Below are 13,507 nucleotides of genomic sequence, written 5' to 3'. Positions count from 1 at the left end.
TAGACAAAGTCACTCAAACCAAGTTTTTACAAACAGTAACCCTAAAAGTAACAAAAAATCTTCACAACCTTCTAACACTCCACACTTCACATTATTTTTAATTTTTATTATTTTTTTCTTTTATTAAATATTTATTATATGAATAATGAATAAAAAAATTTGAAATAATTTAAAAACAATAAACTCAAAAAAAAATTTAAAAAAATTATTAAAAATTTAAAAAAGTGTGGAGTGTGGAGTGTGGTGGAGGTTGTGTAGCAATGCTCTAAAAGTAAAGTCATATTTGATTGATACTGAAGATAGAGCAAATTTTTACTTTATTGTTTTTTCTCTCTTCTTTTTGATTTTTTCTAAGAAACTGCCGTCTGTTTCTCTCTCTAAATGTTTTCGCCACTTTCACCTCTCTTCTTTTTTTCTTTGTTTCACCCTCATGAAATCATAGAACTGTAGAGAATGCTCTGAAGTTTTGGATTGCACACTAGGGATGCAATCGATCTAAAGTATTTATCTCCGATAAATTTCCAATGAGACTAGTCTTCACTATGCATCCCTTGTTGAAACCCTAACTTCAGCTTGGCTAAACACATATTACTCTTCTCCCCAAGGTATGCTAATTTCTTTACCTCTTTTATTCAATTTATTCACCCTAATGTTAAATCAATGAAAAAACCCTAGCTATTTGATTATGGAAACTTCCTTTGACATATTTACATGAAGTTTTTGATCAGACTCGTATGAATAACCAAGGTGAAGTCACAGAAGGAGCTTTTACTGATTCTTGTCCTTCCTGTGATTCTCTTTTATTTATGTTGCTACTTATTCTTTTTGTAATTGTTCGGTAAACTTTGAGTTCCTGGATTTTGTTTATAGGAATATTGTGGTTTACATGGTTTGTTACTATTGATGTCGTGTTTCACGGGCCTGGATAACTCCACACTGGCAGCACTCAAACTCTTCCTTGCAAGAAAGAGAATGGGGAGCTCAGGGTCTGTGGTACCTCCGACGCTCAAGTCAAAATTGATGTAGGAGATGAAGAGAATATATCTTAAGGAGAGTTATCTCAGGAGTATGTGTAGAAGTTCACCTCTTTATTGATCGCATGAGACGTCTATTTATACATGATGGTCTAGCCTTCATGGTAGTGGGGTGTTGCTCCGTAGAAGTTCGGATATTCATGATGCCCACTTGTTGTGCTACAGGGACTTTGGTCCGATGGCGACTGTTCCTGACACAGGACCTTTTGTTGATCGTACGGAGGCCCAGGCTGCGTTGAATACGGCATGCCTTCTTCCCTAAGTGTCTCATGTCACATTAATGCAGGGTATGTACCACCCTGCATATTCCTGGGTTGCCTTGAATGTGGCATGCCTTATTCCTTAAGTCTCTCGACGCCTCATTAATGGAGGAGTGCACCGCCCTGCACATTCTTGGGTTGCATTGAATGTGGCATGCCTTCTTCCTTAAGTCTCTCGGTGCCTCATTAATGCAGGGATGCACCGCCCAGCACATTTTTGGGTTGTATTGAATGTGGCATGTCTTCTTCCTTAAGTCTCTCGGCGCCTCATTAATGCAGGGATGCACCGCTCTGCACATTCCTTGGTTGCATTTAATGTTGCATGCCTTCTTCCGTAAGTCTCTCCCATATCTTCTAGTTGGGCTTCTGATGTATGCTCGGCTCAGCCCAGATCTCATGTCCGGGTTCCGACCCGAGCCCTCCTAACATGCTCAGCTGCCTAATCCTCACGTCTGGGCTTCGACTCGGGCCTTTCTCCTGGTTTGGCCCAGGGGATAACTTCCTTCACAGTTACCATCTCCACTTCTATTGCCCTTATTATTGGGGTTTGATCTCTTCTGAGTTTAATTCGCGGGGGATTGTTGTTCTGACTTATATTTTGATGGGTTTATGTTGTTCTTCTGAGTTTCGGGTACGGAGGTATTTTTATTTGCTAGTTTTTCTAACTTTTAATTGGTACTTGTAAATTTGTTTGGTGGGCATTACTTGCAGCAAGTCAGTGTCAAAGATTGTTTCAAGTCTTCATCTTCTGGGTCTTGGCTCTCATCATGGCGGTGTAGTGGTGGTTGGGAATTAGAGTTGGGGTCGCTTTTTCCTTGATTGAGTAGTTTTAATTGTATCTGGTTACATGCCAGTTATTGCTCCAACACAAAAATGAACTCCGAGAAGCAAGTAGAATAGCTTTCATTGCTGATAGGTCACCTTCAGTGCATCATCCTTGCTGCTGGATAGCTGTAACACAGAATTAGGTTTGCACATTCTTTCAGGATGGCTTTGATATAGTCTATTTTGTGTTGTCACGAGTGGAGAAGTTGTGTGGCACAAATTTCTATTGCTATAAACAGAGAATATATTGAAAGGCCATTTGGTAGCTAGCACTCTTAATTGTGCTCACATGTGGAGCCTATGCATGGACTAGGTCGTGTATCAGTGTATTTAGTAGTAATTAATTTTGGATAGAACCAAAGAATTAGTGGATAGAAAGTTGCGAATATTAGTAGTTCGTGTTTGAATTGTAGAACTCGAGAAATGATATTTGCAGTCGTGGTCAGAATGCATAAATGACGTCCAATCATTTTTAAAAAAATAATAAATATGAGATCTACATGAAAAAATTAATTTTTTAATAATAATCTCTATTTTTTTTAAAACGATTACATGACGCTTGCGGACTTCAAATTTATAGGTAATATTATTCTAAAATAATAGATCACAGCATCCCATTAAAATAACGTAGAAAACAAAAACCACCCATTTGAAATCCCACTTATAAGTAAAGTCGAAGTCAGATTATCAAGTAGGAGGAAAAGGTCAAAGAATAAAAAGAAAAAGAAAAAAAAATGTTTTATTAAAATTAAAGTTGATGATGTGGTACGTTAGATTATAAAATATTTTTTATTATAAAATAAATTTAATATATCGCATTAAACTATATTAGTGTGAAAATTTATTTTTATAAAATCTTTATGTAAATGGAACTTGGCGTGCAATTAGGTTTTTAGAGTTTTTAGTGGCTCTCATCGGTATTATATTGACCATATTATTTGTGGGGTAGATTTTTCAGTGTAGTGGCTGCCTTATAGCCTCGTTTGTTTTCACAACACATCTCATTTTTTCTCATTTAACCATTATAATTTTCTTAAATTTTTATACAAAATAAAATAAAAAAATTTAACTTTTTTAAAATCTTAAAACAATAATAGTATTAAAAAAAATATATTCTAACAATATTTTATTTAATTTTTAACTTTTATCTCTAATTATCTCATCTCATCTCATCTATAAAAACAACCGAGTGAAACAATCACTTGACTTTATGGTGCAAAATTATAAAGAAAATAAAAATCAATATTTCTAATATTAAACAAAGAACTGCCAAACTTCCATGTTGATTATTAACATTTGGATTTGGGTCCACTCCAACGCATATATAATGGCCAGTATATATAATAATAGTTCAAAAGTGAAGTCCCTTGAAATCGATTGCAAAAACTTCTTTCTTCAAGACAATGTGAAATCCTAAATTTAGTTTAAAATATTATAAAATTAATTGGTTTTTTTTTTGGGAATTTTGAATTTGATTATGTACTTCAAGATATATAATGTGCTGATGAACATGATAGACAATACAATGCCTCCTAGATTGTCCTAACACTCACTTGGAAATGAAACCTATGTTGTTAAAAACGATGACACTAAATGAAAGTAGACACGAAAAAGACAATTAAACAATCACACACGACAATAAATTTACGTGGTTTGGCAAATTGCCTACGTTTACGAGAGCTGCACATGATTTTTATTACTTGAGGAATCACAATACACTTTTAGGGCATCTACTGTTCACGCACTCTATGTCACAAAGCAGAACATGAAGTATTTATATTTCAAATGGCTGAAACCCGAAAAATTCACTAATAGCGATGTTCGCTCGAGCGGCATATCAAGCGCATATCGAGTGAACCTGTTTCCCACAACTACTCGAGTCATGTGTCAAGCCGATTTTCGAGTGAACTCTCTGACTTGCCTCTACTCGAGCGGTGTCGAGCGAACTCTCTGACTTGCATCTACTCGAGCTTACTGTCGAGCAGTCTTGAGCGAACTATCTGACTTGCCTCTACTCGAGCGGCTAAAGACTCCACTCAAGCGGTGTGGACCAGACTCCACAATACTTAACAATTCTCCCACTTGGAAATTGGTACACCCATTGTATCGCCCTCTACCTCAAATATGATATCCTCCACCTATGCAACTCACTGCCCCTATCTTCATGCTAGAAGAGCAACTGAAGTTGCGCAAACTTCAGTTTCTCAAGTGTAAACACCATTTGTGAACATATCAGCAGGGTTCTTACTTCCACAAATTTTCTCAAGTAACAATTGTCTATCGTCTAACAATGATTGTATAAAGTGATACCTGATCTAAATGTGTTTAGTCCTGGAATGAAATGTTGGATTTTTGGCAAGGAATATGGCACTCTATCGCTGTAAAGAGTGCCCTTCTGATTCTTTTTACCCAATTCCTCCAAGAAACCCTGTAGCCAAATCATCTCCTTCGCAGTTTTTGACACTACAATGTACTCAACTTCTGTAGTAGAGAAAGAAACTAATTTCTATAAATTAAAACCTCATGAAACTGCAGTACCACCCAGAGTGTAAACAAAACCTGTGGTACTCTTTCTTCTACCAGTATTTCCAGCTAAATCAGCATCAATATAGTTCTGCACCTCTAAACTCTCTCCTGAGAAATATAAGCACATCTTTTAGGAGCTTTTTAGGTACCTCAAAATCCACTTCACAGCTTCCCAATATTGTTTTCCTGGATTATTTATTCATCTACTTACAATTCCCACTGCATGGGCAATATCTGGTCTTCTGCAAACCATATCATACATAAGTGAACCATTAGCTGAGGCATAAGCAACCTTACTCATGTAATTTTTTTCCTCCTCCGACTTTGGTGACTGATCATTGCTGAGTCAAAAGTGACTGTCCAAGAGTGTGTCAACTGGTTTGCCTTGTCCATATTTAACCTGCTAAGTACCTTTTTCACATACTCAGCCTGCGAGAGTCTCAACATGTCTCTGACTCTGTCTCTAACAATTCTCTTGCCAAGGATTTGTTTTACAGCTCCCAAATTCTTCATTCCAAAGTGCTATGATATCTACCTCTTCAGATTATTGATCTCATCAATATTATCTTCTGTAATAAGCATGTCATCCACATACAACAACAAAATAATATAAGAATTTTCAAAGTGCCTGACATAGAAGCAGTGATCTGCCTGACATCTGATGTACCCTACATTGCACATAAAGCTGTCAAATTTCTTGTACCATTGTCTAGAAGCTTGCTTCAGGCCATACAAGCTCTTCTTCAGTCTGCAAATTGAACTTTCCTTTTCCTGTACAATAAACCCCTCAGGTTGGTGCAAGTAGATGTCTTTTTCAAGGTTTCCATGAAGTAAAGTTGTCCTTACATCTAACTGCTCAAGAAATAAATCTTTAGTAGCAACCATAACCAATACTAACCTGATGATTGTGATCTTCACCATAGTAGAAAAAATCTCAAAGTAATCAATACTCTACTTCTGCTGAAAGCCTTTTACAACAAGCCTGGCCTTGTACCTCTTACTGCCATCATACTCAGTCTTCACCCGGTACACCCACTTGTTGTGCAATGCCTTCTTCCTTGATGGAAGTTCTGTCAACTTTCATATCTGATTTCCTAACAAGGTTTTTTCATAACTTTGCGGTTCTCCACCATCAGTCAACAGAATAAAATTCAAAGTGGATGAAAAACGTTGTGGGGGAAAAATAGTCCTAACTGACCTGCGAACTACAGCTACAGGATTAGACGGCTCTAAATCTAACTACGGAATAATAGGAATGGGTACACCGGACCAACTCTCTCCGTCACTCACATCTCTGCAATGCACTATGGCCTTTGGTAGGTCATCTAAACTCATGAACTCAGATTCCTAAGGAGCTGCTTCAGTAATTGTACTAGACTTGTCCTTGTACATAATCTTCTCATTGAATATTACATTCCTGCTTCTTATAATCTTTCGACCCTAATCATACTAGAAATGATAGCCAAATGCCTCATATCCATAGCCAATGAAATAACATTTCTTTGACTTAACCTCAAATTTACTATGAGCATCAAAATCAACAAGAACATAAGAAAGACAGCCAAAAGTTTTAAGGTGAGAAAATTTCACCTCTTTCCCACTCCAAGCATCCTCAGGCAATCCACAATCCAACGGAACTGATGACCCTCTATTTATCAAGTAGACGACAGTGTTGATTGCGTCTGCCCAGAAAGTAGGTGGTAATCCAACGTGCAGCCTTATGCTTCTAGCACGCTCATTTATGATTCTGTTCATACGTTCAGCAACTCCATTTTGCTATTGTGTCCCAGGAATGGTCTTTTCCATTCTGATACCCAGAGCTGCACAGTACTCTTTGAACCCTCCATCAATGTATACACCACTATTATCAGACCTCAAGCATTTCAGTTTCAAGTTTGTCTCTGTCTCAACCATGGCCTTTCAAATTTTGAACACATTAAATACATCATATTTATGCTTCAAAAAATAAACTCATACCTTCCTGCTGTGGTCATCAATTCCAAGAGATGCCACTAGGGAAGGTCCCCACACGTCTATGTGCACAAGATCCAATTTTCTTGTCTTCAATGTTCTGCCACTCTTCAAGAAACTGACATTCTTCTGTTTCCCATAATGCAACTCTCACACATACTGAGATCAACTGACTTCAGTTCTGGTAGCTTGCCTCTAGACAGTAGTTCTTTCATACCCTTCTGACTCATATGGTCAAGCCTACAATGCCACAAATATGATATGCTCTTTGCAACAGTAGTAGCAGTAGTATTATTCAAACTAGTAGTCATATAGAGTGTACCAGTTTTCTTACCTCGAGCCAATACCAATGCCCCTTTAGTGACCTTCCAGGTGCTATCTGAGAACACTTATAAATGGCGACAATCATCAAGCTGCCTAAAAGAAATGAGATTCTTCTTCAACTCAAGAATGTGTCTAACCTTTTACAAGGTCCATTTGTTCTTGTTAAGGAGTGCAATATCAATGTCTCTTATTCCTACCGCATTCAACGTCTTTCCATCAGCCAGGCACACCTTCCCAAAATCACATGCAACATAGCTCTGCATTATCTTCCAATGGGAAGATGTGTGGAAGGAAGCTCCCGAATTCAGTATCCAGTCATCAATTGGACTATGAACTGTAAGTAATAGTGCATCTTGTACCTTTTTAATTACCATATTAGCACTATCATTCGCCGTCTTATTAGGATTTTTACAGTTCTTTTTTATGTGACCAGTTTTTCCACAATTCTAGTAAGTTGTCTACTACACAGGCCTTGACTTGCTCTTACACCTGTTCTTTGATTTTGATCTGCCTCTGTTTGAGTTCCTATCTTGTGATCTCCCACAAGAATCAACATTGAGTGTTGAACTCGAACCCAAACTCTAGCATGAATCCCTCATGCGCACCTCCTCAGCCAAAATCAAGTCACGAGTATCATCATATTTCAACTTTAATTTTACAAGCATAATTACTGACAGTCATTCTCATGGCTGCCCAACTATTTGGCAGTAAGACCAATAGTATTAATGCACGTATCTCATCATCAAACTCAATGTCAACAGACAACAATTGATTTGTGATAGTATTAAAATCATTTAGATGTTGTGCAACAGACGTACCATCTGTCATCTTCAAATTGAATAGCTTTTTCATCAAGTGTACCTTGTTATTCGCTGATGGCTTTTCATACATACCTGACAAAGCCGCTATGAGATCCGTAGTCATCTTCTCCTTGACTCCTTGATGACTTTGTGTGCAACGGATCTCAACGAGATTAGCCAAATAACCCCTAGAACTTGTCGATCTAATAGATTCCAATTAGTAACTGCCATGATGTCTGACTTCTTCCCCAATAGTGGAGGATGGAGTCTCTTCCCATAGAGGTAGTCATCTATCTGCATCCTCCAGTATTCATAATCCGTGCCATTGAACTTCTTGATCCCGTTACCTTCACATCTTCTCCAGCCATCGTTTTTCCTCCGACCCGAACATTGGCTCTTGATACCAATTATTGTGAAAAAAATGACACTAAATGAAAGTAAGCATGAAAGAGACAGTCAAACAATCACACACAACACAAGATTTACGTGGTTCAAAAAATTGCCTACGTCCATGGGAGTTGCAGAGGATTTTTATTACTTGAGGAATCACAATACACTTTTGGGGCATCTATTGTTCACGCACTCTATGTCATAAATCAGAACATGAAGTATTTATACTTCAAACGGCAAAAACCCTAAAAATTTCACTATAGCGATGTTCGTTCGAGCGGCGTGTCTAGCACCCATCAAGCGAACCTGTTTCCTCTAATTGCTCGAGCCATGTGTCGAGCGGCTCTTCGAGCGAACTCTCTAACTTGCCTCCTCTCGAGTGGTATGTTGAGCAGTGTCGAGCGAACTCTCTGACTTGCATCTGCTCAAGCTCACTATCGAGCAGTCTTGAGCAAACTCTTTGATTTGCCTCCGCTCGAGCGGTGTGGACCAGACTCCACAATGCTCAACAACCTGTCCTTTTAATATTGACATTTGGAGAATCGATCAAGAGCTCATTTGCTAATTCTATGTTGTTATATTGTCTTTTTTATTATACGAATCTGTTTATGAGTTTTCACTTTTCTCATGTTACATTTCTAACACTACAAGAAAAATAAGCATTTATGATGGTTATTTATAACGAGAATAAACTCATTTTGGCAAGTAATAATTATTTTGATAGAAAATAACTTGCAACAAATAAATAATTTTTCTGTAGTGTAAGTTTGGATTAAGCAACTCTCATTTCAACTTGGTTCATCTTCGATTAGTTTCTTGTAATAAACTATCACATGATATAAACTTGCACAATTACAATCAATCAAAATTTAACACGTGGCGTAGATATGTAAGCCATGATATATATTTATATATATATATATATATTCCAAATAAAAGGTAAAGACATAGTTGAGTCTAACAAGCTTCAAGAGTGTATAGTAAATGCCAAATGGTTTTTGTTTTGACTATGTGCAAGATATGTATCTAAGGAAGAACCCTAGGATGAAGACAAAGGTTAAAATTTGTTCACATTCTACATTCATGCATGGAATATAGACGTGGCAGCATGGTTTTGCTTACATCTTCTTACATAAAAAAGTTTACACACTATCGTATTTAATGTAATCCATCAAATTATAAAACTCTTTTTATTATAAAGTATATATGACGTATTACATTAAACTACGCTCGATATGTGAATTTTTTTTTATATAAGATCTGTGTGTAGAGCTAACAATTCTCATAAACGTAAGAGAGATAAGTAGGCAAATAGAAGAATAGAGTCTCAAATGTCTGTCTAGTGTTTAAGATAAGGAAATTAGAGTGTGTATTAGTTTTCGATGATGTTTAATTATCTTGTGTTTCTAATGCTAATTACCACTTCCTATGTAATAGAAGGAAGTTATCATTGTAATTAATTGAGTATTCAGCAATCAGAAATAAAATCATTAGTGAAGTTAATTTCACAAATCTTTGTGTTAAAACAAGTTATCATTGTACTAATGAGTCCTAGTACGAGTTCTTATTTCCAAATTACATCAATGCAATCAACTGGTGTTAACAATCAAAACAAGTTATAACTGGATTTCTACAGGAATGGCAATGAAACAATAATTGAATATTTTAAGTATTCTAATTATTTTTATTCTATCTGTTTCTTTCAAATTGAAAAGGACAGGTTGTTGAGTGTGGAGTCTGGTCCACCACTCGAGCGGAGGCAAATCAAAGAGTTTGCTCCAAGACTGCTCGATAGTGAGCCCGAGGAGCAGTGCAAGTCCAGAGTTAAAGGCACTTAACCTTACTCGAGAGGAGGCAAGTTAAGAGTTCGCTCCGAAGAACCGCTCGACACATGGCTCGAGCAATTGGAAACAGGTTCGCTTGATGGGTGCTAGACACGCCGCTCGAACGAACATCGCTATAGTGAAATTTTTAGGGTTTTTGCCGTTTGAAGTATAAATACTTCATGTTCTGATTTATGACATAGAGTGCGTGAACAATAGATGCCCCAAAAGTGTATTGTGATTCCTCAAGTAATAAAAATCCTCTGCAACTCCCATGGACGTAGGCAATTTTTTGAACCACGTAAATCTTGTGTTGTGTGTGATTGTTTGACTGTCTCTTTCATGCTTACTTTCATTTAGTGTCATTTTTTTCACAATAATTGGTATCAAGAGCCAATGTTCGGGTCGGAGGAAAAACGATGGCTGGAGAAGATGTGAAGGTAACGGGATCAAGAAGTTCAATGGCACGGATTATGAATACTGGAGGATGCAGATAGATGACTACCTCTATGGGAAGAGACTCCATCCTCCACTATTGGGGAAGAAGTCAGACATCATGGCAGTTACTAATTGGAATCTATTAGATCGACAAGTTCTAGGGGTTATTTGGCTAATCTCGTTGAGATCCGTTGCACACAAAGTCATCAAGGAGTCAAGGAGAAGATGACTACGGATCTCATAGCGGCTTTGTCAGGTATGTATGAAAAGCCATCAGCGAATAACAAGGTACACTTGATGAAAAAGCTATTCAATTTGAAGATGACAGATGGTACGTCTGTTGCACAACATCTAAATGATTTTAATACTATCACAAATCAATTGTTGTCTGTTGACATTGAGTTTGATGATGAGATACGTGCATTAATACTATTGGTCTTACTGCCAAATAGTTGGGCAGCCATGAGAATGACTGTCAGTAATTATGCTTGTAAAATTAAAGTTGAAATATGATGATACTCGTGACTTGATTTTGGCTGAGGAGGTGCGCATGAGGGATTCATGCTAGAGTTTGGGTTCGAGTTCAACACTCAATGTTGATTCTTGTGGGAGATCACAAGATAGGAACTCAAACAGAGGCAGATCAAAATCAAAGAACAGGTGTAAGAGCAAGTCAAGGCCTGTGTAGTAGACAACTTACTAGAATTGTGGAAAAACTGGTCACATAAAAAAGAACTGTAAAAATCCTAATAAGACGGCGAATGATAGTGCTAATATGGTAATTAAAAAGGTACAAGATGCACTATTACTTACAGTTCATAGTCCAATTGATGACTGGATACTGAATTCGGGAGCTTCCTTCCACACATCTTCCCATTGGAAGATAATGCAGAGCTATGTTGCATGTGATTTTGGGAAGGTGTGCCTGGCTGATGGAAAGACGTTGAATGCGGTAGGAATAAGAGACATTGATATTGCACTCCTTAACAAGAACAAATGGACCTTGTAAAAGGTTAGACACATTCTTGAGTTGAAGAAGAATCTCATTTCTTTTAGGCAGCTTGATGATTGTCGCCATTTATAAGTGTTCTCAGATAGCACCTGGAAGGTCACTAAAGGGGCATTGGTATTGGCTCGAGGTAAGAAAACTGGTACACTCTATATGACTACTAGTTTGAATAATACTACTGCTACTACTGTTGCAAAGAGCATATCATATTTGTGGCATTGTAGGCTTGACCATATGAGTCAGAAGGGTATGAAAGAACTACTGTCTAGAGGCAAGCTACCAGAACTGAAGTCAGTTGATCTCAGTATGTGTGAGAGTTGCATTATGGGAAACAGAAGAATGTCAGTTTCTTGAAGAGTGGCAGAACATTGAAGACAAGAAAATTGGATCTTGTGCACATAGACGTGTGGGGACCTTCCCTAGTGGCATCTCTTGGAATTGATGACCACAGCAGGAAGGTATGAGTTTATTTTTTGAAGCATAAATATGATGTATTTAATGTGTTCAAAATTTGAAAGGCCATGGTTGAGACAGAGACAAACTTGAAACTGAAATGCTTGAGGTCTGATAATAGTGGTGTATACATTGATGGAGGGTTCAAAGAGTACTGTGCAGCTCTGGGTATCAGAATGGAAAAGACCATTCCTGGGACACAATAGCAAAATGGAGTTGCTGAACGTATGAACAGAATCATAAATGAGCGTGCTAGAAGCATAAGGCTGCACGTTGGATTACCACCTACTTTCTGGGCAGACGCAATCAACACTGTCGTCTACTTGATAAATAGAGGGTCATCAGTTCCGTTGGATTGTGGATTGCCTGAGGATGCTTGGAGTGGGAAAGAGGTGAAATTTTCTCACCTTAAAACTTTTGGCTGTCTTTCTTATGTTCTTGTTGATTTTGATGCTCATAGTAAATTTGAGGTTAAGTCAAAGAAATGTTATTTCATTGGCTATGGATATGAGGCATTTGGCTATCATTTCTAGTATGATTAGGGTCGAAAGATTATAAGAAGCAGGAATGTAATATTCAATGAGAAGATTATGTACAAGGACAAGTCTAGTACAATTACTGAAGCAGCTCCTTAGGAATCTGAGTTCATGAGTTTAGATGACCTACCAAAGGCCATAGTGCATTGCAGAGATGTGAGTGACGGAGAGAGTTGGTCCGGTGTACCCATTCCTATTATTCCGTAGTTAGATTTAGAGCCGTCTAATCCTGTAGCTGTAGTTCGCAGGTCAGTTAGGACTATTTTTCCCCCACAACGTTTTTCATCCACTTTGAATTTTATTCTGTTGACTGATGGTGGAGAACCGCAAAGTTATGAAAAAACCTTGTTAGGAAATCAGATATGAAAGTTGACAGAACTTCCATCAAGGAAGAAGGCATTGCACAACAAGTGGGTGTACCGGGTGAAGACTGAGTATGATGGCAGTAAGAGGTACAAGGCCAGGCTTGTTGTAAAAGGCTTTCAGCAGAAGTAGAGTATTGATTACTTTGAGATTTTTTCTACTATGGTGAAGATCACAATCATCAGGTTAGTATTGGTTATGGTTGCTACTAAAGATTTATTTCTTGAGCAGTTAGATGTAAGGACAACTTTACTTCATGGAAACCTTGAAAAAGACATCTACTTGCACCAACCTGAGGGGTTTATTGTACAGGAAAAGGAAAGTTCAATTTGCAGACTGAAGAAGAGCTTGTATGGCCTGAAGCAAGCTTCTAGACAATGGTACAAGAAATTTGACAGCTTTATGTGCAATGTAGGGTACATCAGATGTCAGGCAGATCACTGCTTCTATGTCAGGCACTTTGAAAATTCTTATATTATTTTGTTGTTGTATGTGGATGACATGCTTATTACAGAAGATAATATTGATGAGATCAATAATCTGAAGAGGTAGATATCATAGCACTTTGGAATGAAGAATTTGGGAGCTGTAAAACAAATCCTTGGCAAGAGAATTGTTAGAGACAGAGTCAGAGACATGTTGAGACTCTCGCAGGCTGAGTATGTGAAAAAGGTACTTAGCAGGTTAAATATGGACAAGGCAAACCAGTTGACACACTCTTGGACAGTTACTTTTGACTCAGCAATGATCAGTCA

At 37.6% G+C, this 13,507-nt stretch overlaps 1 protein-coding gene across 1 annotated transcript in view; it reads right to left on the bottom strand.

The window, feature by feature from the left end:
* Nucleotides 1-13,307: 13,307 nt before the first annotated feature.
* The window catches only part of LOC118348145 (probable LRR receptor-like serine/threonine-protein kinase At1g67720), a 2,821-nt gene continuing 2,621 nt past the window's right edge, over nucleotides 13,308-13,507 (bottom strand). Inside the window, exon 3 of the mRNA XM_035689133.1 lies at nucleotides 13,308-13,407. Coding sequence (XP_035545026.1) covers nucleotides 13,308-13,407 — 100 coding nt within the window. The remainder of the gene's footprint in view (nucleotides 13,408-13,507) is intronic.

The sequence above is a fragment of the Juglans regia genome, chromosome 4 (genome assembly GCF_001411555.2).
Source record: "Juglans regia cultivar Chandler chromosome 4, Walnut 2.0, whole genome shotgun sequence".
NCBI classification, from domain to species: Eukaryota; Viridiplantae; Streptophyta; class Magnoliopsida; order Fagales; family Juglandaceae; genus Juglans; species Juglans regia.
The sequence above is the reverse complement of the archived record's forward strand: the minus strand, read 5'-3'. Positions and strand labels throughout refer to the sequence as shown.